General features: G+C 46.6%; 1 protein-coding gene across 7 annotated transcripts in view; it reads right to left on the bottom strand.

Moving 5' to 3' along the window:
- Window positions 1-134: 134 nt before the first annotated feature.
- Window positions 135-27,401, bottom strand: part of LOC126530877 (uncharacterized) — a 114,843-nt gene continuing 87,576 nt past the window's right edge. For 4 of the 7 annotated variants that reach the window (XM_050178183.3, XM_050178185.3, XM_050178188.3 and 1 more), the window contains 3 exons: window positions 11,890-12,063; window positions 10,474-10,695; window positions 135-4,689 (listed from right to left, as the gene is read on the bottom strand). In XM_050178183.3, coding sequence (XP_050034140.2) covers window positions 4,400-4,689; window positions 10,474-10,695; window positions 11,890-12,063 — 686 coding nt within the window. In that variant the 3' untranslated portion in view covers window positions 135-4,399. Of the gene's footprint in view, window positions 4,690-5,485; window positions 5,543-10,473; window positions 10,696-11,889; window positions 12,064-27,401 lie in introns of all 7 variants that reach the window. The other 3 variants (XM_050178187.3, XM_050178186.3, XM_050178189.3) reach the window with 3 other exon arrangements.

Below are 27,401 nucleotides of genomic sequence, written 5' to 3'. Positions count from 1 at the left end.
ACTTGCCAGCAAGAGACTTTGTACTTGCATAAAGACATCTCCAGCTTAACCCATCCCAACAATAGGGGATTTCAAAAGAAGACCTCCAATTCGTTCTGCAAAATGAGGAGAAAGAAAGAGGCACCACACGAGAGGCAAATTCCAACAGGTTTATTTCTTCCTAACATGAGTGATTGCAGCGCATGGGACGTGACACCACGAAACAATTCTGGCAATGTAAAAAAATGTAAAAAAACACCTAGAAAAAACTCTACGGCCTTTTGTCGTCGTCGTTTTCCACGTGTCCAAATTCCCTTGTTTGCAATTTATCGCGACGCCGTCCTTCGGCATTCGGACGTCGTCATCGTCGTCGTCACCCGTTGGCTTGTCCCTGCCCCCTCACGTGTACGTCCCTCGGCCAGAAAGGGGTTAGTGCCTCCCCGCGGCAGTTCTCCGCAGCACGAGGGATCCGAGGTGTGGAGGGGGGTTACGAGGGAACAACACAGTTCTGATGCCTCGGCCTCTGAGCGGGTACGGAGGACGAGCTGCCAAACGGCGGCAACCAGGCGCTGGCCTTGTCGCTGTGCTGACGACAAGGATCCGTTCTTGAGCTGGCACCTGGCCGCACACGCGTGGCTCACATTTTTGTACACAAGAGGCCGGAAGAACAGCGCTTGCTTGAACGTAGTGACCGCCCAGACCTCAATGCGGTGCAGAGGGTGTCAGGGACACGTGGTCGGTGTGAGGCGGAGAGGAGGAGGAAGTGGGTCCACGGTGGGCTGCTGCTGGGGGGAAACAAGGCCTATGTACTTTTTTTTTTTTTGCTTGCATATGAGATGCGGGTAATTCCCCTTGCTTCTTCTTCCTCCTCCCAGGTGTTTGTTGCTGCTGCTGCTGTTGCTTTCGATCATGTCCATTTTTATTTGCCAGAAAGTGCGGCAGCTTTGCGGTCAGCTTAGCTTGCACGTCCCCCATACATCTCCATACATCTCCATGGTGTCCTTTTTCTTTAAAACTCTTCACGGAATGTAAAAAAAAAACTGTGGCAAAAAAGTCACTGCAACATCTGCCTTCCTCTCACTCCCTCGGTGCTAACACAAGATTTGCTGTTGGCGCAGAGAACACACTCCACAGATTCCAGAGTCAGGCGCTGAGATAATGCAGAAAGAAAGCCGAACTGGCCACTGCGAGGGCTGTCCCGCCGTTCTGTTAACAATTGGCACACAAAGCACAGCCTTCACAGCCGCTGTCGATCTGTCTCGGCTCCACCAGACAGTGGTGAAGAGGATACCACTGCGGCTGCCAATGCGTCAGAGAACAGCTGCTGCAACTCTTATAAATATGCCTCTCAATAGTGCAACAATCAATCACCTGTATGTACGTCCCTCTTCGTGTATATCCAACTCTCACAGTGCCCGGGTCAATGCTCAATGCCCAGGTATAATAAAGCAATGTTCAACTTTTAATAAATAAATATTCCTGATGTGATTCTTCTGAAACACTTAACCCCCGAGCACCTCCTTCAAGAGCAAGAAGCGAAAGGGCATAAAACAGGATGACTGGCGGAGAGGCCAGGGACTGGTAATGCAGTTTGCTCTCATCGCGAAGTGCTTCGCAGAAGAAATAAATGCTGCCAATCTTTTTTCTTCACAGCCTTCTGCGTGAGAGTGTAACGTGGTCACACAAGTCAGAATGATGCAACTTTGTTGGCACACTGGGTCGTAGCACACAGTACGCCATGATGGTGGAGCCACTTTGTAGGGGCTGGCTCAACACAGGCCAAAATAAAGAGAGGGTGGGAAGGGAAACGACAGGAGTCCCTATGGCCACACGCATGCAATGCCCGCTGCAACCTCTCACTTGGCTTCTGTGTTTGCTAAGGGCACCGCCGTGCCAAGTGAGACAACTCAAATCATGACAGTCACTTGAAACAGCCCACGCTAACTGTGCAAGACTCCAGGGAGGGTGCACACCCGTTTCAGGCACACAGAAAAGCTATGGTAAAACCATGTCCGTCTAATAAATGACAAATAGCTATTGATCCTCTCTGTCAAAATCATCCCCTCATGACTGCCTGTCCACAAAGCCCTCCCAGGTACGGACAAATGAAAAAGAAATGCAACAAAAGTTCTAAAAGGCTGTCACAATGTGTTCGAACTTTTAACACACCGTGGCGTCGCACACAGACTAGGGTAAAAGAACATGGCTGACACATACACGGGTGCGACCACTGCATCACTCTGAGGCTGCTCCAGAGTCTCCAGCTAGTCAACATGAGGGCAATGCCTTTTTTTTTTCGTTTCTCCTGCAGAGATCGATGATAATGCTTGCACGTCGCCACCAGCTGATTCTGCTCTAAATCTTCCAGAGTGCAAAAAACTGGCAGATATGAGGAAAGTACTACACAATGACTAGCAATGCAATGGCTCGAAACTAGGCAAATTGCGAGTTGTGCCAGGTGGGCTCGAACACACAAGTTCCTCCCTACAAGGTAACAACCCTAAACTTTGGGCGCAAACAGTGTCTAGAGAGGGCAAAGCTTCTTCAGAGGGTGCACGCAGGCTGCAACCAACTCTGACTGCCAGTCAATGCCAAGACAGACAACTATGTTTCACCATGTCATGCTGCCGAGCCGCTGCCGCCTTCGGTGTCATCAAGTCTTGCAGCTGCCGTAGCACAGTGCTGACAATGTGCTGGCCACAGAACCCCTACTATCCCCTGCACAGGGCCCGTACACATGCCATACATAATTTCGGGCAGGGGTGGGGCACTGCCCCGTGTGCATCGGCAGTGGTCACCAGAGCTGCTCTGCAATGCTAGCTATGACAAAAACAACCGGTGAGCACTGTTGCACCAGCAATTTGCCAAAAAGGGTCCTCAGAACAACTGCAAAAAACAGCTCTGCACATTTTATGGCAGCAACGGAACGTGGACAGCAAAACACTCCAAACAAATGTAAAAGATAACCTTTCACCCAACTGCTCCCCTCCCCTTATAACGCAAATGGCCGGCTCATAACACTGCCACAAAAACTTGTCCATGAACATATTTTTTTTTTCCTTAAGGGTGTAAATCTATCAACATTTTACAAAGGCAGGGGACACTGCTGTCACCTTGGGCTACTCGGAGGCCAGTTTTGTGAGCACTCCTCAAAAACACCTCGGGGTTTAAGTGTACAGCCTGCATGGCCCACTTCCTACACACATCCTTGCAGCTGACGGGAACACATCCCATTACCACTCTGTGTGGCTCTACCTTGCACACACAGTTGGACAGGACACACAGGTAAGAGTCTCGCAAGTTTTCACAGTATTATAACTGTTTTTTGGGAGCATGTGCAAGTTTGGCCTGCCATGAGCCTTTTCAAGTGCAGTGAGCTCCCGGCTTATTCTTTCACAGCCCAGTCTGCTTTGGTGCCAAACCCGACAGGAAACCTCCCCGTGGTGTGTCGGAGAGAACGTGACCGAGCTCTTATAATTGGTCAGACACGACCATCAACAGAAAAGCTCAAGTTGGGAAAACATTAACTTTACTGTATGAGGGTGCAGAAAGCATCACATTATCAGTTTAAGAGATGTGCGCAACTTCTCAGAAAGGAAACCAGGGCTATTATATAAGAATGAACCGGTTACCACATTGACCACCCCCCCAAAAAAAAACTCAGTACCACATCGCGGCAGCTTTAGGAGAACCAACATATGCTCACAATGAGCACAATGTGGCAGAATTGAACATCCTTAAATTATCGCTACAAATTGTTTCAGATGCACCAACAATGTCTTTAGTACATAAAATAAGCCAAATTCTAGCACAACTGAAACTGTCGCTCATGCTTTCAAGCACGTGTTTGTTAACTTAAAAACATACCTGGGGCTCACTGATGTTCCACTCGTCATGTGTTTAGAGCCAACCACAGTGGCCTGAATGTCTTTCCCAGGCGCTCCCCATTTCGAGGGATGCTTTGTAGTGTGTCGGAATGGGTAGTACTTTTTTCACTCCTTTATGTCTGGTGCCTTCAAGAGTATTTCGAGTGTGTTAGTTGCCATGTAGCAATGATCTCTTCTGGTGGCTGCGGTATCACCTGGCAAAGAAGCCATACTTGTCAATGTACTGTTTCAATTAATCTTAAGGCGCACTTGGCAGCACAGCATGTGCCCTCCCCTTGACACCAGGTAGCCACTGTCCGTGAGAGGTGCTACCCAGAACGAGAAACGATCAAGAGCAAAAATTTACACTTTACATGCCAGACAATCACGCAACTTGCCACAAGAGGCCACTACTGGACAGCCCCTTGAACCACACAATAGAGTCGCGACAGATTCACTGCGAGGTTTCCTGCCGGGTGGCCGTCGGATGTCCTGCCATGCCCAGCTCTTTGCATGCTTGGCACTTCTTCGCAGCATATCATCACGAAGAGGCGCTAGCTGGATGGAGGTGGTGGGGGTAGCAGCTCAGTGGAGGAAGAAGAGGCCGCTGTGGGCAAAGGTCGCAGCTGAAAGGGCAGGCCAGAGATGAGGAGGGCCCCCTGGGCAGCAGCTGCAGAGTCGAAGCAGGCCAGCAGCTGTGACGGGCTCGTGCCAACCCGCTTCAGCTGTGCCCCGAGCCGCAACAGGGGCTCCAGCTGCTGCTCCACTTCGGTGGGCGCGAGACCCTCGGCCAGGCCCAGCACTTCCAACACCTGGCCGCCCCCTGCTGCCACCGTCGTTGTCGCTGAAGTAGAAGATCGCGCATGGCACCTAAGCATCCACCCTTCACAATGACAAAGATAGAAGCCGTATTCCAGGTTGGCCACTTTCAGCGACACCTTCACTGTTGTGCACCAAGTGTGACGCCCCACCTCAGTAATTATTGCTGCCTCATCAACACCACCATTAGGCCAAGCTAGTTCACTTCAGGGTTCTTCTTATTCGCGGATTACATAAATATCTTCACGTCATCGCTCTAGGGGAACCTTCACTGCTCCATACTGCATTTAAGACTGCTATTTATCTGAACTGCACATCACACATAATGCCGAATCCCTTCACTTCCTCCCATAGCATGATGTGTCAGAACACGTCTCATTGCAGTGAAGCGCACATGTTGACTTAGCCAATTCGTGCGCAGCACAAGTGGCCTTGCTGAGAGTGACCAATGAAGAATACAGCACCTATTTGTGTGAAACGTGGCCCCTCCAGGTCCAGCAAATTTCCATTCAAATGACTGCAATGGCTACTCACTTGCCGGCTACACTAAGGCTACACTAGGCAAGCAACGTCCAACTCTACAGCCAGAACAGGCAGTACAACAACTTTAACTGGAAATTCGCAGTGGTAAGGGGCAGTGTGTAGCCACAGTTCCAGCAGGCTATGCTCCAGAACTCACAGCTACATGCCCTGCAGTTGTCAGCCAAGGAGTGTAGCCTACACCACTGCTGCGGTGCCAGTTGCCATTTGTGTCAAGACCATTTTTTTTTTTAAATATCCGATTCAACGTACAGTAACTGTAAAATCCGGGTAGCACATACCTGCATTGTTCCGCTCTAGGCGCACCTATTCTGTTTTCCCGGCCTGGCTGCCATAGACTGCAATGTAAATGGTTCCCCACTTAGCGAGCAACTGCTTAATGGAAACAGAAGAGCTTTCCAGGAAAGCTGTGCTACGAGTGACTTTTCTAGAGTTTTCTGACTGCTGGATTCAGCACCAGCACTGATTTTTCACGTTGATTCCCACAAACCATAATCATTACTGGATAACTAAAGGATGCCACATGGCATACAGTGAATCTAATCCTAATCTATGCTTTACCAAAGGTGTAGTAAGTAGTTTAGGTACAGGCTTCACGTGTCCTTTGATCATATTAACGCAGACTGCATATTGTGTGATGAAGCCTGCCAGCTAGTTCTCAAGAAAACAGGAGCACATTCAAATACTTTAACAAATCAATAAAGACAAATATTTCTTCTCACATGTTCGTACTTAAAGATTGCTTTATATAAAGAAACTTAAAAAGGGCATAATTCCAAATGTACAAACAAACTGTCAATATCTTCACGTATTGAAAATACTACATACTTGACGCACAAAAAAAAAACACGGGGACAGAGAAAAGGAACACCAGACAGGACCAGTGCTAACTTCAAGCTGAAGTTTATTCTAAAAAAACCACACATTTTTATCTGTCAACACTGATCAAAAGCACACTACATCATTATGGAAGCATGCTCCGATCCCCCCAAAAAGATTAAAATAGTTGTAAATTCAATCATAAAAACACAAAAAACCAAAAGCTCAGAGATAGCAAGAGATAAATGCAAGCTCTGAATCAGGCCCTTATGTGTGCACTGATAGCATTGTGTTAGGAGCGAAAAACGCTTAGTCGAGATATGTTACTTCACTTGTGTGAAGGTGAATCGAGGGCTGGTTGACACATGTGGAACAGTTTTTGTTTTTGCTTTCCGCATGCACAAAAACCCACAACTAGCCCACAACGCTATCAGTGCACACATAAGGGCCTGCTTCAAAGCTTGCTTCTATGTCTTGCGATCTTGGAGCTTTTTTTTTTTTTTTTAAGTTTTTATGCACATAGCAGTGTCGCGATTGACTTTTACAACTATTTTAAGCTTTTGGGGGGCATTGGGCAGAACAAACTTTAGTTTGAAGTTAGCACTCGTACTGCCTCGTGTTCCTTTCCTGTCCTCATGTTTTTTGTTTTTTTTTTCCTTGCTTCCAAGTCAAGTACGCAGTCTCACAAACTCACCCAAATTTCATCACTTATATGAAAATACTAGCCATTATGAAAGCAAATCTTAACAATTCTGGCTATCAGCCACAGTTTTTTTTTTTTTTTTTTAAAGGTTTCATGAACATCAAACAGGTTAACAGTGAGGAGCACAGAGCCGCAGCATGCTAGCATGGCTGCCTGCTGCTGGCTGATGTAAGCATAATTCCACCTGGAGGGGCACAGCTTTGCGCTCACTGCAGCCTCCCAGTTTCAGTTTCGCGTGCTGTAATGGCCAAATTTTGACGTGCCACAGTTAAGCCGGTAATCGTATTTTTCCAGGTCCAAAAGTTGATATGGCTTGTATGGAGAGCTCGCTTCAATTTTCCAATTACAATGGGTCCAATGAAACTAAATGTTTATAAGTTGATGGACTTTTGTTAATTAGCAACCAATTATCATGTATCACCTTGTCGCCCCACGGTTGCCACCACTTACAACATACTTCTAAAGGAACAGACCTTTTACTTCAAAATAGCTGTTTTTAAATATTACTTAAAATCTTCAAAGAAACACCCAGTATTCTTGCACTCATCAGTCTTTCTGCATGGCCAGGTTTCCAGATCATCAGGTGCTGGCATGTTCATTTAGAATTAACTCTATTTTTGTTGGAAACAAGAAGGCCAATGTAAAAGCTATCAAAATTGCCACTTTGAGGAATGTGTCACTGCAAGAAGTAACGACAAATAATATTGTCGTCCACCTGGCTATAGCACAAAGCTACAAAGGAAACCTATCCAGGTCTCTGAGAAAGAAAGCCTTGCAGTTGACGAAAAACTTGTCCTGGTCCGTGGATTGAACCTTGGACCAACGCCTTTCCAAGCCAGTTGCTCTACCATCCGAGCGAACAGCTAACCAGGAGCTCATTTGTATGGGTTTCCTTGGTCGCTTCAAGCTACAGCCAGGTGGATGACAATCTTCCCTTTCATGCACCTTCCTCCACTTTGTGAGCTTCCACAGAACTTATTTGCTGTAAGAAGTAATGATAACCAGTTTGTGACCCCTTTTCATTAAATTTCAGCCATTTCTCAAAGCACGTACGGAAATACAGGACAGTTATTTTGTTACATCTTTTTCACGGGACCATAACCAAAGTAAAACATGAAGAGCCCTGAAACAGTTTTCTTGGTAATCATAGAATGGCCTCACTATTAAAGGACGTCGTCTCACGAATGTCATCCTGCAAAAACTTTTCGAATCCTTCAACTATAAGTTATTGCCCCAGTACCCCTGGCTTTCTCTTTTTTGCCTTCACTAGTACGCCGGAAGTTACACTGCAGAGAAGCCAAGGGGGCTAAGCCCTGGCTGAAAGTTGAGTGTCCCAGCAGTGAAAGGGCTAGTCACGACACCCCGTGACAGCCGCAGTAAGACTACGATACGCAGCACATTGCTGCCATCTTGGAGGCCACACGCAGCTGATGCGGCTATGCAGAGTACAAAGATGAAATAACTTTTCCGTCTTTTGAGATCGCAGACATATATATTTTTCATTTATTTAACTAAGAATTAGCAATTACGTTTTTCTGAGAATGGCCTCACAATCCCAAGATCAACTGGTAGCGTTGGCGGGCCAGCTGCTTTCAAAGATGCTGTATACAGGCGCTGCGGAAGCACGAACAAGTGATTTTTCACTGTCTTTGACAGGAGATTGTCAATGCCCTGGTGCATTCTGTGCAGTAACATTTGGCTCGCATGTTCATAGCAGCCTCTACGACAGATTGACAATGTTTTCTTACTATATTCAAAATGTGTTTCAAGGCCCTTTTAAGGTCCAAGAGATCTCAATAACTGCACCACCCCAAAAGCAATGAAGGCAGCGTTGGGACTATACAAACGTGAAGCAACAAATGCAAAGCAGCAGCAAGACAATGCACACGTTAAGAACCCAGCACACCACCATTCCAAATTAAATGAAGATTAAGCAGAGCAGCAAAAGCTGTGCTTAAACATGAGCACTAGACTCACGCATCTTGCCGTGGTACGTGGCAGTGACAACATGGCCTATCCGAGGAAAGCAGAACCAATCTGTTCAATTTGAAGTTGCTGGATAGCATTCAGCAGTCAGAAAGTTTAGTTACCGACAAAAGTGTGTGGTAACCAAAACAGCAGCTTGGCAGCGTCAAAAAGCTGGACAACATGCTTGCCAACAAGCAGCAAGCACCAGCTTAATAACAAGCCGCTTGCCACCATCAGAAAGCCTGGCACATACACCAAAACTTGGGTGACGTTTTCTTTCCAAAATAGTCATGTGGAAAAGTACAACCTCATCTATATAGCTGCCTTGGTAACAATATTAATTAGCTGGCGAGTATAGCGATGTATGGGTGTGGGTTGTGGGCCTTGATGAAATATGAAAGAAACTCCATTCCTTCAAGCTCTGGTGCTTACTCTTGAGTCTTGAGAATTGCACGGACTGCAGGATGAACCAACCATTTCAGTCTTACGTAAGATTAAACCCAAATGTTCCTTCGAAGCAAAGGTAATGAAACTAAAGCTTCCTTATTTGGGTCATGTCACAAAGACTACCAATTCCATGGAAAGTAATTTAATGCTCACTAAAGTGGAATGTAGGATAAAACTGGGACGCCAGTGCACGAGACAGTTAGATGGGATCCTTCAGGCCACTTGGAAGCGTCTCAGTGAGCTTTATGAGCCTTTCTTAAGCAGAGCTCATTGGCATTTGTACATTCACCAAGGGTAGAAAGCAAGTCAATGGCTGTAACAAGCTATGTAATGAAGAACAAGAGGGGAAAGATAGGAAATAATTGTCAACAAACAAGCAAAGGTGCATACCCTGTTGTTGTGAACATGAAAATTCTGCAATTCAAGACCGTGCAAACGTGCCTTCAACTGTCTCAGGCTCTGTACAAAAACATTATGAAAGAATATACAGAAGCAAATCAGACCATGACAGAATAGAACCATTTCAGAGTTTTTAATAACAGAAAGTCAAACTGTGACACTGTCAATTTTCATTTAAAAAAACGTTACACGTTTGTGCACTGTTTGGTTCCCGATGAAATTGAATGCAGGGCAATGAAATTTCTTCAGAAGAATTTTGTACAATCTCTTCACATGTTGGTGAAATAGATCTGCTGCAATGTGGCTTAAGTGTGCCGCTCCACAACGCAAATAAGGTTTTCCTCTTCACCGCAAGACTTCAGTCTCTCAAAAGCTGGTGAGATTTCAGCCCTTTGTAATTAGTTCACAATGACTGAACCACTAGCCATTGGGATAAATAGGCAATGCAGAGGAAGGCCAGTTGCAATCTGGCATGGTACCAGCCATTATTGCCTGTCAAAACAGCACAAGAAAGATTCTTGACCTGTCATTGATGAGAAACCACCACTTCTAAAGATCGCAATCAAGAGGAGTGAAATTAATGGATGTGCTGCGATAACCCAAGATCACCCTGCTGTGCCTCACATGTGCCATGCTTCACTGCCTGATATGGTCGTGCGTGCCTTCAAGAGGTGCTGCATCAGCCCTGCCCTGGGCAGGCGACGTGCTGTGGGATGTCGAAAGCAATGAGCAGCGGTCATCATTCGAGAATCCCAACTGTTCATACAGGTCTCACAAGCAGTTTTTATATCACATGGCACACCAATTATCCAACAAAATGCCTTTTCTTATTGCTTCTACCTCCTGCTCTACATACAGCCCAGTGTTCCTGAAGGGCACAGATGAAGGTCGCCGTGCCCTGCTAACAGCACAAGGAGGAGGGGCCTCACATACCAGGAGTTGTGCTAGACGTTGTGGGCAAAGGGGCCGAGCTGGGCGGGTTGGAGGGGGCACGGGGTGGTGCTCGCGGCTGCCTGCGGGCACTTCGGGGTGGACGAGGCCCCAGGGTGGCTGGGGCAGGTGGGGGTTGTGACACAATCCGCAGTGCTCCCCTCAGCATGGCTGGTGGTGGCCCCTCGTGATGTTGCTGCAACGGGTGGCCAAGCAGCCGCACGTCTGTGGCGAAGTGGGGTGGTGGGAGTGGGGGGAATGACGAGAAGACTCAGTGCTTGCATCTCTGGCACATGCTATTCTTTCCCCCCAATGACTGCCATTTAGGAGCTAAGTTGGCTTTGAACCCACTTTCTACAGGACACTGAAAACTGTTTTCCCCACAACATAGCTACCCGGCACTTTCGGAAAGAGGATCCTTGTGAGAAGCAATAGGTGCTCTTTGTAGTGAACAAACTGCTAAAACCTTTGGACTCCTCCTGTCAACCAGTGGGTATTCTTGCACACTGATCACCATCACGGCAAACGGCAAAATATGAGGCACCATGTATGATTTCTGGCAGCGCACCCATTGACTGGGGAGTTTCCTTTCCACTGCTTTAGCCAATGGGAGCAATGCCAGAAGTGATACCTAGAAAAATAAGTTTTCTTAAATGCAAGCCACATACAAACACTCACCATGCCAATACCCCACAAGTACCAGTCTGATTCCACACTATTAGAAGCATGTACATCCAGATGTTAGTGCTGCGGCTCTACATTCCGGGTACACCTAACAAGAGCACCACCATGGGTATTCACAATTGAGACACAACTGCTGAGTGTGCTAGGTAAACGCATTCAGCACTACAATGCACCTGCAGTGCATTGTCTGTGCTATGTCTGTTCACATGTCTTTTCATTGCAGCACATAGCTGTGTTGAAAATGTTTCCTGCATTAGCGGTGCGTGGACAACAACAATGATCCAATGGAAGCTGGTGGCATTAGGCCAGGACATAATCAGAACATAAAAGCATCCAACATCTTGCACAGCCTCTTCACACAAATGATTGCAAGGAGCCAGCCTTCTACAACAGCTACGATCACACACCACATAGCCAATGGACGTGTAAAACACTGAACACTTCCACCATTACTAAAAACGATACCACAGCTCAGCAGAGCACTGGCATACATTTGAAAGGCCAATCATCCTTCCTGGCCAATAAGAGCAAGAATGGATCTGAGAGATGCTGGCAACTGAAGTGCCCCCTGAACAGCTCAGGCGCCCCAAATTTTGTTGTTTGGCATCTGCAACAAGGTAATCTTGAATAAGAGACTTTTCACATGGATTCAGTTTAGCTGCGCACCCCAAATCCATCGTGTCACACTATGCCAGCCCACACAAAGAGCCGACCCCCCCCCCCCTCTCTGCTCACCTGGCAGCAGAGAGAGGCCCCGTGAACGGTACAGGGCCGCCATGGCAGCCACAGTGGAGGCGGGCTGACTCATAGCAGCTGGAGTTCGTGACCCGTTGCGGCCAGCTCCCCCACGATGGCGCTGCTGGTGATGCTGCTGCTGTCCATCCTCTCCTCCAGACATCCCCATGCTCCCTAAACGACAATGATAGCTTGGCTATTGCAAGCACTGCCTCACAGTGCAGGCACCACACACCAAGGGCACAGGGACAGAGAGCACATTGTCTCATACTAACGACAAGACCTTGACAGCTTCAAACAAGGATGTGCAAGCCAAACAACTGATTTCGTGTTACCCAAACTGCAGTTGGGCTGTGAGGAATGCCTCAGCGGAGGGCTCTGAATTAACTTAGTTCATTTCGGAAACACATGCAGCAACCTTGACATACAGCTGATTTTGCATTTTGCAACCACTGACATGTTCAGTCCCCATTACCAAGAATCAAAATCCACAAACTTGGTGCTTAGTAGGAGAATCACATGGCAGCTGATCTTCTGCTTAAGTGATCAATGTGTAGGAAAGCAATAACTACCCAAGTAAGAAGGTAGCAAAAATTGCTGTCATTTCTAATGTCCCTTCTGTTGCCGTTTGATGAAATCGAACAAGGATGTACAACATTCGGATGGGGCCAGACAACACTGTAATGCACAATATTTGCACTGATACAACGCCACTACATAACAATGACACAACACTCGCCAAGTTCAAGTCAAAGATCACACTGCTTGAGAAGCTTCAAGATGCACACAAAAAAAGTGATGCTGGATGCCTGCCAAGATATTCAACACCTCACTGTTGAGCCATCCTTAATTAACAACAGTAAAAGAAATCACAGTTGGAATTGAGAAATGCTGGTAAGGTCCATAAGCAAGTTTCAATTAATGAAGCTGCAAGCCAAAGCTATACCAAGCTACTGACCAAGGTCCAAAATGTGCTCTGAGCACTGTGTCGTTGCGAGCAAAGACTGATTTTTCATGAAGCTTGAATAGGCTGTTCTGGAAAGGTGCAGGAGATTCAAGAAGGCCCGAAATGTGCTGTCAGTATAATCTCAAGAAACAAAGCCTTCACCAGAAAAGAAGTGACACCTTGTGATATTCCAAAATCATTTTTCTCATTTCTTGCTCGTCTCTAAGCCAGGATGAGAAAAACCTACTGTTTATATTTATGCAAGATGAGCATCCCTTCAGGTCACATTTCAGAATGAAATTTAAAGGAACGCTCGATTAAGCGCGAGGTTTAAAGTGACCTCAACCAAAGTACAAGGTCAGTCAAAGCGCAAATACAGTGACATGTCAAGAACACAGTAGAAAGCACATATCAAAGCAGCATGCACATGTGTGCTGGCAAATCCCCTCACATGCTTCTCTTTGTTACGCACAACCCCACCCTTTGCCCTGCTGAAGCACTGAGGTGGCACGAACCTTGACACCCAAGGGATACACAAGGGATACACAAGGACACACAAGGGACACTTGTGCCTGTGAGGGATAACTTGGACTCCGATTTCTGGCTGCTGCGTGTGCATCTATGATAATGCTCTCAAGGGGGATGCGAGGAGGTTATCTGGATAGGAGCTCGAGATAACCCCTCTGTTAACCCCTTTTAATTAAATGTACACCAATGTACATGTACATGTGTTTGCGCCATGCATGGATCGGCATACTCGTACTCATCTCACAGTTGTGAGTGTGAGTATGAGTGGGTGACAAAGGGCATCAGGTGCCGATAAGTGCGAATAGATGCGAGTGACCAGTGGCAAGTGTGAGTTGACTGTAGTGCGAACATGACTAAACTGTCAACATGTGTGAAGAGTACCAAATTGACTAAGCGCCAGTGGATGAGTGGACATACCGTAAAAACCCGCATATAATACGAGGTTCTTTCCCATTATTAGCATCCCAAATTTTCGCTTCATACTATATGCAGATCCGAACAAAAATTTCAGTCAGAAATTTGGGCTAGAAGTTTTGGTTTCGTTATTGCTGCGTGGCTTTGGCTTGACTTCCGTTATTGGTGCATGGCTACAGCTTGGCTTCCTTTTTGCTGCGTGGCTGCGGCTTGATTTCGTTATTGTTGCATGACTACAGCATCGTTTCTTTATTGTTGAGTGCGCACCTTGGCAGCACACTGGCAAACCACGCTTCGCGAAGTGCATCTTTTTTATTCCGCACCGAAGGACCAAGATGTCCGGAACACGAACACAGTACTCGGCTGCTTTCAAGAGAAAGGTTATTTTAACCACACAAGACATTGGCAACAGTGCGGCCGGGAGGCAGTTTGGTGTCAATGGGGCAAGCATTCATGGATGGCGTCGACAGCAGGAAGCCCTTTTCGTGTGCAGTGGAATGCGAAAAAGCTTTCGCGGCCTGAAGAGTGCGACATTCCCGGAAATCAAACTCGCCCTGACGGAGTTCGTACACCAACAGCGAGCCGCGCATCTCGCTGTGAGCATGGAGCTTATGCAGGCAAGATCTAAGGAGCTTGCAAGAGAAAAAGAATTACCAAGCTCCGCCTTCAAAGCAAGCAAGCACTGGATTTATCGCTACATGTGCCGTGCTGGATTTTCCTTACGCCGCCGAACTTTGATTTCGCAGAAGCTGCCCAAACTGGTCGAAAAGTTGCTTGTGGCTTCCAGCGCCACATTATTTCACTGCGCAAGTCCAAGAACTTCCAGCTAGGGCAAATCGGCAATGCTGACCAAACACCGGTTTATCTGGACATGCCATCGCCCCTCACTGTGCACGAAAAGGGCTCTAAACAAGCTTATGTCTGGTCCACTGGCAATGCCCGCCCTATGTAGTCTTCAAGCGCAAGACACTGCCTAAAGGTGAGGAGCTGCCAAAAAATGTGGTCGTGAGATGCCATGAGAAAGGCTGGATGAATGAGAATCTTGAGCTCGACTGGATAAAGTCCGTCTGGTGCCGGCGGCCCCGCGCACTGTTGTCGTTCCCGTCCATCCTCATGCTGGACGCATTTCGTTGCCATTTGGCCGATTCAGTGAAGAGGCTATTGCGCGAATCTGGCACTGAACTCGTCATTACACCAGGTGGGATCACGTCTCAGCTGCAGCCTTTAGATGTTTGTGTGAACAAGCCATTCAAGGACGCAGTCAAGCGGTGTTACGCAGATTGGATGCAATCAGGTGAGCCTGCCGACCGGGTGGCTGAAGCGGGCTTCACCAGCCACACTATCCAAGTGGATTGTGGACGCATGGGCCAGCATACCAGAAGACCTTGTGCGTCGCGCAAGGCGTCTCGGCGCGGCATCTCGAACGCTTTCGATGGCACAGAGGATGAGTACCTCTGGGAAGATATGCCCGACAAGGAACTATCCGAAGAGAGCGCAGCTGAGGAACGCAGTGATTGAAGTGCGGAGTGCAATTTAAATAAATGTGTTCCTCGAGTTTTAGTAACTCATATTATATGCAGGTAAAACTATTTTTTTCAATTTCGCGTCCCAAAAATCTCACCTCGTACTACGAGGCCTGTTAGAAGAGTATCTGACCTTATTTTTATTTTGCGAACACCTGATGGATATAAAACAAGCGCGCTTGCATAAGCCGACCTTGAACCTTCGTGCACATGCGCATATTTTTTCCCGCCTGCCAATAGCGTCAGTCGCTGGGACGCAGCGTTTGAGTGAGGTAGTGCGCAGTGCTCTCATCGGTTTTTTATAGCAAGAAAAATGGCGGAGCAACTGAAGCAGCGCTACTGCATCAAATTTTGCCAGAAACTGGGCGATAGCCAAGTGGAAACCATTTGGAAGATTCAGACGGCTTTCAGTGAGAATGCCATGAGCAGCACGCAGATTAACCAGTGGTACAACTGGTTTAAAGATGGCCGCTCATCGATGGAGAGCGAGCCACGTCCCAGTCGGCCATCAACATGCCGAAATCATCAGGTCATTGCCGAAGTGAGCGCTGTGGTGATGCGGGACCGTCGTGTGACTATCCGAGAAATTGCGAAAGAGATGGGCATCAGCACATTCCATTATGACCAAACATTTGGCCATGAAGAGAGTTGCGGTGAAATTCGTGCCGAAGCTGCTCACGGTGGTGCAAAAGCAATTTTGTGCTGAAGTCTCACAGGACATGCTGTATTTCACAAACAGTGAACACGACTTCATGAACACCATAATCACTGGTGAAGGCTAAACCCCATTAGCGCGATTTCGTGCGCGACAGCGACGAGCGACGGGTTCGCGCGACGGATTGGGCCGTCGCTTGAACAGATCGCTCGGTCTTGTCGCGCGATCGCTCGGTTTTGCAAATCTAGAATTCGCCGCTCGTCGCCCAGAAGGGCTATGAGCGACTAGCCAATAGCGCAAAGCCGGAAGTGGATGTACAAAACTCCAGTACTTCTGATTGTCGCACGGAACGAGCAAACGATTGAATTTTTTATAGGTGCGAGCATAAGAACCTACTGCAAGACTTTCAGAAATATCTTATGCTGCTTTTTACAGTAAAATACATCAACTTAAGTTAATAAAGCACGCGTCACGCTAGTTTCGGCGCCTATATTGCTGCCCTCATACCGGCAACACTGGGGAAATGTCGCTCGAAGTCATCGCTTGCATGGGGTGCAACTTGCAGGCGACGAGCGAACGCGACAGCCATCTCCATCGCGTCGCTTGTCGCTGTCGCGTGCAAGATCGCTTGCATGGGGTTTATACTTGACAAGTCTTAGGTGTACGGGTACAACCCGGAAGCCAAATCCCAGTCGTCACAGTGGAAGCATTCCACGTCACCAAGACCAGAGAAGGCCCGCCAAGTGCGCAGCAACGTCAAAGTGGTGCTGACTGCTTTCTTTGACTCCCGCGGTGTGGTACACCACGAGCACGCACCACGGGGTCAAACAATCACCAAAGGGATGTCCTATGTCGCCTACGTGATGCTGTGCGGCGCAAGAGACCGTAGTTGTGGTCAACAGGAAATTGGCGCACCCATCACGTCAATGCTCCTGCACATTCCTCGCACTTGATTCAGACTTTTTTGGCGAAAAACCAGACTCCTGTAGCTCAACAGGCTCTTTACTCTCCTGATGTGGCCCCCTGCGAATTCTGGCTGTTTCCCAAAATCAAGTGGCCATTGAAAGGAGCGCAATTTCAGACAAGAGAGGACATTATGTCTGTAACTACAGCTGAGCTAAACTCCATTGCGAAAGAGGCCTTCTTGGAATGCTTCCAACAATGGAAGCACCGCTGGGAGAAGTGTGTGAAGTCCCAAGGAGACTACTTTGAGGGTGATTAGGTTTCCAATGCTCCAATTATGCCAGTTCTTTTTCTTCGGTCAAAAGTTGGATACCTTTCTAACAGACCTCGCATATGCGGGTTCGTATTATATGTGGGTTTTTATGGCAAGTGCAGATGGCTGCGAGTTGCAGGTGAGTTATGAATATGAGTAAATGCCAGCAAGGGTGAGTAGGTGCGAGTATGAATGTGGGTTAGTACCGGCAAGCATGACTGGACGTGGCTATTAGCGTGAATGAGTGCCGGTGAGTGAAGTGTGAGTAAAAACTTGAGTGAGTGTGATGAGTGCTTGTGGACAGGCTCGTGAAGGCGAGTGAGCACGTATCCTGCAAAATGTGTTGCTGAGTGAGTGTGTAACCACTCATTCTGCTCACCTATGACATCGTGAGCTTTCTCCTTCGCCTTCACACCTGTTATATACTGGTCGTTTGTGCGTGCAAGGTAAGACCACAGCGCGTTCACTGATGCTAAACCATTGTGGCACTCAGTCTCCATGTCTATTCAACCTGGAGGAAAATTATTTTTTGAAGCAAGAAAAGGAGAGAAAGCAGGCGTAGCATGCATTTGTAAAAGGAGATGCTAGTAAAGTTCGTGGTCTTGGTCTCATGCATCGGCGCATCTAGCAGTGAAAATGCCCGATAAGCTTGATCATGTGAAACCAACAGACAATGAAACCAAAGAAAGCAATGGGTAAACTGATGGAATAACAATAGATTTAATCAAAGATGGAGGATACATAATGCTTGGAAAACTGGCGGCTCTTTATACGAAATGAGTATCGACTGCAAGGGTCCCAGAAAACTGGAAGAATGCAAACATGATACTAATCCACAAAAAGTGAGACGTTAAAGAATTGAAAAATTGTAGGCCCATTAGCTGACTCCCAGTATTACATAAAATATTTACCAAAACAATCCCCAATACAATAACAGCAACACTGGACTTTAGTCAACCAAGGGAACAGGCTGGCTTCAGGAAGGGATACTCTACATTGGATCACATCCATGTTATTAATCAGGTTATCGAGAAATCCACAGAGTACAATAAGTCTCTCTATATGGCTTTCATAGATTACGAAAAGGCATTTGATTCGGTAGACATACCAGCAGTCATAGAGGCATTACGTAAACAAGGATTACAAAACACTTATGTAGATACCTTGCAAAATATCTACAGCGGTTCTGCAGCTACCTTTAATCCTACACAAGAAAAGTAGGAAGATACCAATAAAGAAAGGGGTCAGACAAGAGACACATTCTTTCCAATGCTATTCGCTGTATGCTTGGAAGAAGTATTCAAGCTATTAAACTGGGAAGGCTTAGGAGTAAGGATCGACGGCGAATATCTCTGCAACCTTCGGTTTGCCGATGACATTGTTCTATTCAGCAACAATGCAAACGAGTTACAATAAATTATTGAGGACCTTAACAGAGTATAAGAGTGGGATTGAACATTAATATGCAGAAGACAAAGATAATGATGAATAGCTAGGCAAAGGAACAAGAGTTCAAGATTGCCAGTCAGCCTCTAGAGTTTGTGAAGGAGTACATTTACCTAGGTCAATTAAACACAGGGATCCCTGATCATGAGAAGGAAATTCATAGAAGAATAAAAATGGGTTGGATCGCATACGGCACACATTTTCAGCTCCTGACTGGAAGCTTACCATTATCATTGAAAAGGAAGGTGTCAAATCAGTGCATTTTACCAGTGCTGACATATGGGGCAGAGACTTGGAGACTGACAAAGAAGCTTGAGAACAAATTAAGGACCACGCAAAGAGCGATGGAACGAAGATTGCTAGGCATAACGTTAAGACACAGAAAGAGAGCGGTTTGGATCAGAGAGCAAACGGGTATAGACGATATTCTAATTGACATCAAGTGAAAAAAAAATGGACCTGGGCAGGTCATGTAATGCTCCGGTTAAATAACCATTGGACCATTAGGGTTAGAGAATGGGTACCAAGAGAAGGGAAATGCAGTCGAGGACGGCAGAAGACTAGGTGGAGCGATGAAATTAGGAAATTCGCGGGCAGTAGTTGGAATCGATTGGCACAGGACAGGGGTAATTGGAAATGGCAGGGAGAGGCCTTCGTCCTGCAGTGGACATAAAACAGGCTAATGATGATGGTGGTGGTGGTGGTGGTGGTGATTATTATTATTATTATTATTATTATTATTATTATTATTATTATAAAGTAAAGTGAACCAGGCAATAAAACAGCATGCTGCAGGTGGGATCTGAACACATGTCTTCCATCATGTGTGCAATGCTCGTACCAACTGAGCTACTGTGTCACCGTTTTCCATAAACATTCTTGAGAATTATGTACAGTATTTATTCGAATAGTAATGGACTCCTTTCTTTTCGGAAATTTCACCCAAAATATGCTATCAACCTATGTATATCGGCCTATATCGACCAAACAATCTCAAGCTGTATTGGTGAACAAAGCTAGCAAAAGTACAGAGATAATGGAGTTAACTTCGTACTAAGGCTCACCTTAGCCAGGTTCAAGAACATTTAGTGGCCCACAATGCCCAAAATACGAAAAGAATACAGTCGAACCCGACTATATCGAACCCGTTTACATCGAATTATTCTATATATCGAACAATTTCTGGTCACGGTATAGTTACAACGAGTATATATAGCAAAAATTACGCTTACATCGAACAAATATTGCAGTGACTCCCGATATATCGAACGTCAAGCGGCGGAAAAGTGCCCCCAGAAGTTGGCTTTCCCTCGCGGTAGCGGGGAAACCCGGCGGCGCGGCTCCATCCAACCGCTCTCCCTACCGTGACCGCGCTGCCTCGGGCTGTTCGGGCGAGCCGTCGACACTCCCCCTGTCGCGCATAGTGGAGTCTATTAGGCCACATCCTCCCTCTTTCTCTATCATCTTTCACCTGCCACCCCCTCTCCCCTGACGACGCTTCGCCGTGCTTCCTCACGGGTTGCAGAATCAAGCGTCCTTCCTTTCTTTAGATCACTATCTAGCGACACTCCCCAGCAAAAAATGATCCTGGCCCGCCTACAGCGCTTGCTCAGACAGCCAATCAGAGGCTCTTGTGCTCTCTTCGTGCAAGATGGCGAAAGTGCGAGTTCTCTGGCTGCTTCTCTGGTTTATCGTGTGTGCCTTGTGGGCCTTCTCCCGCAGTGTTGCCGTGATGAAGCGGCAGAATTCGCCTTTCGTCGTGAATTCGCCTTTCGTCGTGAAGCTCGAAATCATAAATCGCGTCGAACGCGATGAGAAGTTGGATGTCCCCGCAGCGTGCAAGATTCCGAGGAGCACTCTCGGCACGATTAGGGCTAAAGTGGCCAGACTCGCAACCCGGTGCCCATGGCGCCCGACGCGTACGCACGGCCGTGTACGAGGGGTTCTTCATACGTGCCGGTTTCCGCGTGCTCGGTGAGGACTGTAAATTCTGATGAATGCGACGAAGCCGTTGCCGGTGTTGCCGAAGTTTGGAGCGAGCTGTCAAAATTTTCGGGACATTCGAATCAACGGTGGACGAGTTTGTGAGTGCAGATGATGGTGTCGCGACCACGGTAGAGCCCGGAAACGACATCGTACCGAGCACAAATGAAAGTAGGCACATTAAGGAAAGCAACTACGGTCCTTTGCCCACATCCTCCGAAGTGATTGGTGCACTCGCATTAGTCCGGCGCTTCTGCGCGAATGCGGAAGGTTGCGGCCTCAGCTGCTCCGACTCCTTAGACAACGTGGGGAAGTGCGTGCGTCGCAGTCAGCGAAATTGCCCAAGCAGAAGAAAATGCAGGACTAATTTATGCCAAACTAAGCTAGTTTCGTTAATAAAGTGATTTTATAAATGACATGTGCTTTTATGACATACAATTATTTAGCAGGCTTATATCGAATTATGCTCTATATCGAACTGATAGGCGTTTTTTTGCGAGTTCGATATAGCCGGGTTTGACTGTATTTCGAAATGTCCCACTGGCGCACCACACTGGTGAACCAGTAAACATCATACTGATGCACCAGTGCTGGGATTTGATCACAATATATACAAGAATCGTTCGTGGCCCCATAACTTTTGTCGCTTTTCATGTATTATATGTATCATACTGTGTACTATGTATTACAATATTTAATTACAATTATGTGAAAATTAGACATCCATCCAATTGCTATAAAGTAAACCCATATGAGTTCCTCGAAAGAAAAGCCTCACAGTTGAAGAAAAATTGGGTGGATGCCTTGTTTTCCCTTAATTATTACTTCTCTCCACCCTGCGGGTTTTCAGAAATATATTACGTGAAACTCTTGCCTTTGCTTCGAGATACTGACAAATTCAACTTCCCCCTGCCGCCTGGTTAGCTCAGATAGTAGAGCAGCTGCCCCGAAAAGGCAGTGATCTTGGGTTCGAGTCTCGAACCAGGAAAAATTTTTCTTCAACTGCGGGGCTTTTCTTTCGAGGAACCTGTATGGCTTTTCTTTATAGCAATGGCTAGGTTTGGGTAGATGTCTCGTTTTCCCTTAATTATTACTTTTCTCCACCTTGCAGTTTTCCACAGAACTATTCATCAAATTATGTAATTATGAATGCTCGGGTATAGAGAATGTACCCCACATGCCAGCTATGTTTCTTATCAGAAGGCTCAACTGTACTGAGTTGTATACCATAGGATATTCGTTAATGTGACACCAATTTTGCGATAATTGGTTAACTCAACATTGGGGCATGCACCATACGTGCTATGCATGGTGTTTTGGTGATGCGCATGGGATAGGAGGCATGCAAGCATGCATTAATATTGTGGCCAGACAAAGTGACATGCCAGACCACAGACGTGATCCAATGCAAAGCAATCCAAGCCAGATTTTCACATCTTAGAATCAAGGCATATGAAAATGGCTGCGGTACACACACGAGCAGCGGCCTGTTCTAATACCTGCACGCACTCGCAGATGACGCATCCTTTGCAAGCTGTCCGGCACCATGGACAGATTTGCCCATGTTCAGAGATCATGCACACAATAGGGCTTTTGTAAGTGAGAAAATTACGAAAATAGAAAACCAGAGTAGCGCCACCTGTCATAGAGTATGGTACCTTCCTCTCTCGTGTGAGGCATGGCGTCAAAGGGCTGCCATTACTTTGTAGCTGCTGTTGCAAAGAAGGCTGTAGCACACTTGTTTGAAGGTTGCGGCATCTCCGACTGGTGAGCTAGAGTCTGGAGAGTTTCATGGCCAACTTATGTTGGTGCTGTAACTTCACAAACAGGCAATCTATTTTTTTGGTGTAGATCCTGGGGAACCTTGACAGGTACGAGTGCCCTCAAATAAAGCTCTTCTATTACAGTAGACTGCATTTTATTTTTCTGGGTGGCAATTTTCTGGCCACCATTTTGAATTTTGAGGGCAATCCTGAACGAGGGTCCTCTCCCCAACATTTTCCATATTATCCCTTTATCTAAAAGGGGAGGGGGGCAACTTGCTAACTATTTTACGGTAGTTGAGTGCTGGGTAGGTTATTACCAAGACAGTCAGTAAGCTTGGGTCGGCTTGGCTGCAAAAACAATTGCCACCCACTATCCAGAAAGAACGATGTACAGAGCTCGGATATGCTAACAAACATGCGAGCGTGTGTCTGAAGCATAGTTGACATTACAGTGCGCACAGTCGACCAATCATCACCAGAGACAGGCACGTACATGCAGTTTGGCAACAATGTGCAAAGATGCTTACGCTACTGCAACAATATTGCTTCTGTTTTCTTTGATTTCCTTTCATACAAAGTATGAAAATTAACATTAAAGAAAACAGAAGCGAAACTATCACAGTGGGGTGAGAATATTTGCACTCTGTGGACAAACCAGATGTGCACGCCTGTCTCTAGCGATGACTGGCTAATGGTGTGTAGTGTGCTTTCAGTTATGGTTCGACCACACGCTCACATGTTCCCGAGCTATGTGCATCATTTAAAGGGGCCCTGAACCACCCCTTGGGCTTGGTGAAATAACATAGTCCGCGGGTAGCATATGCCGCTGTGAACATCTCAGCCAAGTGTTGCTGTCGTGCGCAGTGGGTGTAGCTCGCAAGCAGACTGCGAAGTCACCTTTCTCTCAGACACCTTTCAAACTGTGATCGGCTACATGGCGTAGATAACGCGACCACCACGGGGTGCCGCCACAAGTCCGCGTTTGGTTTATGTTTAGCGCGTCGTAGGCACCAAAGATGGAAGTCTTGGTGTCTACGTTAACATCCAAAATGAAATTTGAACTGCGCACCACGGTGACATCTAAAAGGCGAAGGGTTCCGGGCACACCCCACTGCGTCGTAGCCTTCACAGTGCAAGGCACTGAAGAAAGAACAGGAGCACGGCGGAGGCTGTGTTTGATTGCCGATAATTCCACTTCTGCTGAACGCATTGAAGTACTTTTTGCAGCAAAGTATTTATGAAATAGCCTATTTTCAACTTCAAATGCCTTTCTCCACGTCGATAAACAGGATGTGGCTTTCGAAATCAACTTCCTTATTTCTGCATGGATTTTATTTGAAAATTGGCAGAAGTAGTGGTAATGTTTTTGCGATTGTTATCACAGAAATTTCAAAGTTCAATCTCAACTTCTTTATGAATGTTTTTCTCCTTTTGGGCTTGTCCCAAGCCTGAATGCCTTGCAAAATGCGACTCTCGTTTGAAGGACTGTGCATTCCAAGATGAACGGTTGAAGGCACGACATTCTTAGATTTCAGCATTTACAACATGACTTTTTTTAGTTCTCATTTTTTATGAGAACAGGCATTTTGACTGTGAGCAACTAGTTGAATCACTAATTCCAAAAATGTCATACGGGAAAAGTAAGAATGTCACACCTTGAACTGCACTTCGAAGAGTATAGTAAAAGACAGCAAGGCAAGAAAAAACAGTTTTGAGAAAATGGCTTTCAAAAGTTGTACCATCAATCTTAAGTTATCAAGAGGCACCAGGGCTGTAGTCATTGATGTCCTATCAAATGCGAGGCTTCTAAAGTGTTTTGCCTTTAGTTTGAAGGGCTTTGCTTGCCCCTTTTTTCCCCAAGATATCCTTGTCTACTGCTCTGTGAAAAGCTTGTTGGCCAGGTTGCAAACCAAATGTCACACAATATCCCACAAAAAAAAAACAGCAAGTCCCAAAATTGTATTTGCATACTGCTTTGCTGATGGCTGTTTCTAGTGCAGCAGGGAGGCTTATCCCTTAGCTTCACTCACATAATGTCTCCTTCACATTCAATAGCGCATTTTTGTCTTCTTGTAGCCATGACCAGATGGCTAAAGAAAGGCTTTCAGCAGCATTTTGAATTGTTTCCTAGACAACAGCTCAGGAGCTAGCTGAACATTAGAAAGGCACTGGTACAAGGACAGCAATGCTGAAATGTGCGTGTCCTACAAGTCAGCACTTATGTGGAGGTGTTTTCGCAGCCTAATCTTTGCACCAGTTACCACATTTTGAGAACATTGTGCTGTCCAAACCTTTTCTCCTTTGAACCTTGTGAGGGCCTGGAGAGCTTACGGAGTGCAGTGGAAGGTTTGTTGAATATTGCGAGCATAGATAAATGGGACATTCTTGGACGATGACCTTGATCACCGAGTCCGATGCCCCGATGCATGGAATGCCTAGCAGCGGGTCCAAACAGTATGCGCGCGATGTGCATGGTCGTGGGTCTTGAGAATTGCGTGCACGACGTGCTTGGTATCGGCACCAACGCTCGAAAGGCTTAGCCGCAGGTCCGAGAATTGCTTGCGCAAGGCGCTTGGAAGTAAAGTTGCAAGTGAAGTTCAAAGCACCTATGCTCAAAAGGCTTATCCATGTGTCCGAGGATTCCGCGCACAAAGTGCTTCGCTGCGACGTCCGCGTCACCGATGCTTGCAATGCTTACCCCCGTATTCAAAAATGTATCTTAATTTGAAGCCCATGCTTGACTTGATATAAATGACGCCTGGTGTGAATGTACCCAAGACGCTCAATGCGTTTCCTTTGCTGCATTCCCGACAGGTGTCATATAAAGGGACACTAAAGTGAAACAATAAATCAGCTTAGACTAATGAAGCATTGTTTGAGAACCCTGCAGGCAGTCATTTCAAAAAATTAGTTTGATTATTAGATGAGAACATGAAGGTCCAAGAATCAATATTTAAGGGGGGAATTGGGTCTTAAAATTTTTTTTCTTATTTTTGGGTGAATCTTTAACAAACTCCTCTGTCTGGGGTAATCTTTTATGCTGATTTCAGATCTGTAATTAGATTTTTGATAGTTGTAGCAGTTCAAAAAATATTGCGGTCTGAAGTCTAATTAATTTCAAACTCGTTACGGGGCTTTTTGATGATTCCTTCTTGCTAAACCAAAAACTAAATGCATGACACCATTGCTAAAGACCTACTGCAGGGGGTGATGCTATTTTTATTCATTTGGAAGCATTCTGAGGACAAGAAAACAACCTTGCATTTATTATGAACATTTTTTTCTAATTAGCAGCGATTACTATACCTGAATGTAATTTTCATGACGGTGCAAGAGTAATAAAAATAGCATCACCCCCCAGATCATTTCAATACGAATAAAATGATACCACCCTTGTCATTTTTGGCCAAAGACAACCCAGAAAAAACACCCGTAAGGCGGAGTACAGTGTGCAAAATCATCGTTTCAAACAAATGTAGCTTTTGCTGAAGTGAATCTACAGCAATACAAATGGCGCCATTTTGAAGCTCTATGTTTTGTAAGAATGGCCATACTAAATGTGTGACTGCACACTCTCAAAATAATAGCACACAGGCCAATGAACTAGCACAAGAAACCTTATTAGGCACCATGCTCTACAAAGAGCATGGTGCCTGGGTTTCAAACCGAAGTGTAGAACTCTGTGTGGGCATGAATATAGTTCCAGTGTTGTACATGCAGGCTGCCTGATTGATAGCAATCTCCATTACAATCAGTGAGGCATTTTTTTCATTTGGTAGAATTGACCATGTTACTGAATGAAGGCTCTGAGTGTAAGTAGCCTTCCAAGTCATCTTCACCTGACAGTGGCTGTGGAACTTAGGATCAGAGAGCCAGTGATAGATATGCAGCTGCCAGGTGCTTTCCAGAATTTTACTTTTGTATGATGCCTCGATCACTTCTGCAGCCAGGTGTGTGCCAGCCCAAGGGGCCTAGTGAACAGAGCTCATGATGAGGTTCTCTTTATGAAGGGGTGGTATGATAGATATTGTTACGAGCTATCGTGACAATATGATAATAGAGTGAACGCGCAATGTGCTTGGTTGCGAGTCCGAAGTGCCGATGTGCGAAATGCGTAGCCGCAGATACAAGGAGCCGACGCGCGATGAGCTTAGTCGCACAGTTCAAGGTGCCGACGCGCGAAATGCTTAGTCGCGGGCTCGAGGAGTCTACCCTCAATGCGCTTATTCGGGCAGTCCGAGGTGCCGACGCGCGAAATGCCTAGTCGCGGGCTCGAGGAGTCGACACTCGACGCACTCATACGCGTAGTCCTACGTGCCGACGCGCGAAATTCCTAGCGGCGGGCTTGAGGAGTCGACACTCGATGCGCTTATTCGCGCAGTCGGAGGCGCCGATGCACAAAATGATTAGGTGATGGTCCGAGAAGTCCGCGCGCGATGTGCATGATCGCCGAGTCGGAGACTCCCTATGCGCGAGATCTTTAGCCGCGTTTCCGAGGATTGCGTGCGCGATACGAATTTGTCACGAATTCGAAACACCGAGTGCTGAAAGGCTTAGCTGCATGTCCGAGGATTCCGCGCGTGAATCTTGGTTGCGAAGTCTGCGTCGCCGATGCTCGGATTGCTTAGCCGCGAGTCCGAACGTCCACAAGCGCAGGGATCGAAAACGCTACTGCGATGTCCGCGTAACGCCCGTTTTGACACATCGAGATTACGGCGAGTGGAGACATCAAACTCGCGAGGTGCAAAGAGCCGAGCAGACGACGCGAGCACCGGACCAATGGCGAACCGCGCTGGAGTCACGTGGCAGGCGCGGCCAATCGCAGACTCCGGCACGACCTTCAATCATTTGCTTTTTGTGCGCTTGTTTCTGTATGGAGGAGATCGCTGAAGCGGCAAATTTGAAAACGGAGAAATGCGCTTTCCAACGAGACCAAGATGGCGGCACTCGGTCGCGCCGTTCCGGAGATATTGTGGCGTGAAAAACGCTGTTCTTTCTTGATTTCCGCGAGATTTTTCGCCACCTTGGCTGATAA

The sequence above is a fragment of the Dermacentor andersoni genome, chromosome 5, assembly GCF_023375885.2.
Source record: "Dermacentor andersoni chromosome 5, qqDerAnde1_hic_scaffold, whole genome shotgun sequence".
Taxonomy (NCBI): Eukaryota; Metazoa; Arthropoda; class Arachnida; order Ixodida; family Ixodidae; genus Dermacentor; species Dermacentor andersoni.
Note: the sequence above shows the minus strand (reverse complement) of the source record. Positions and strands in the feature narration are given on the sequence as shown.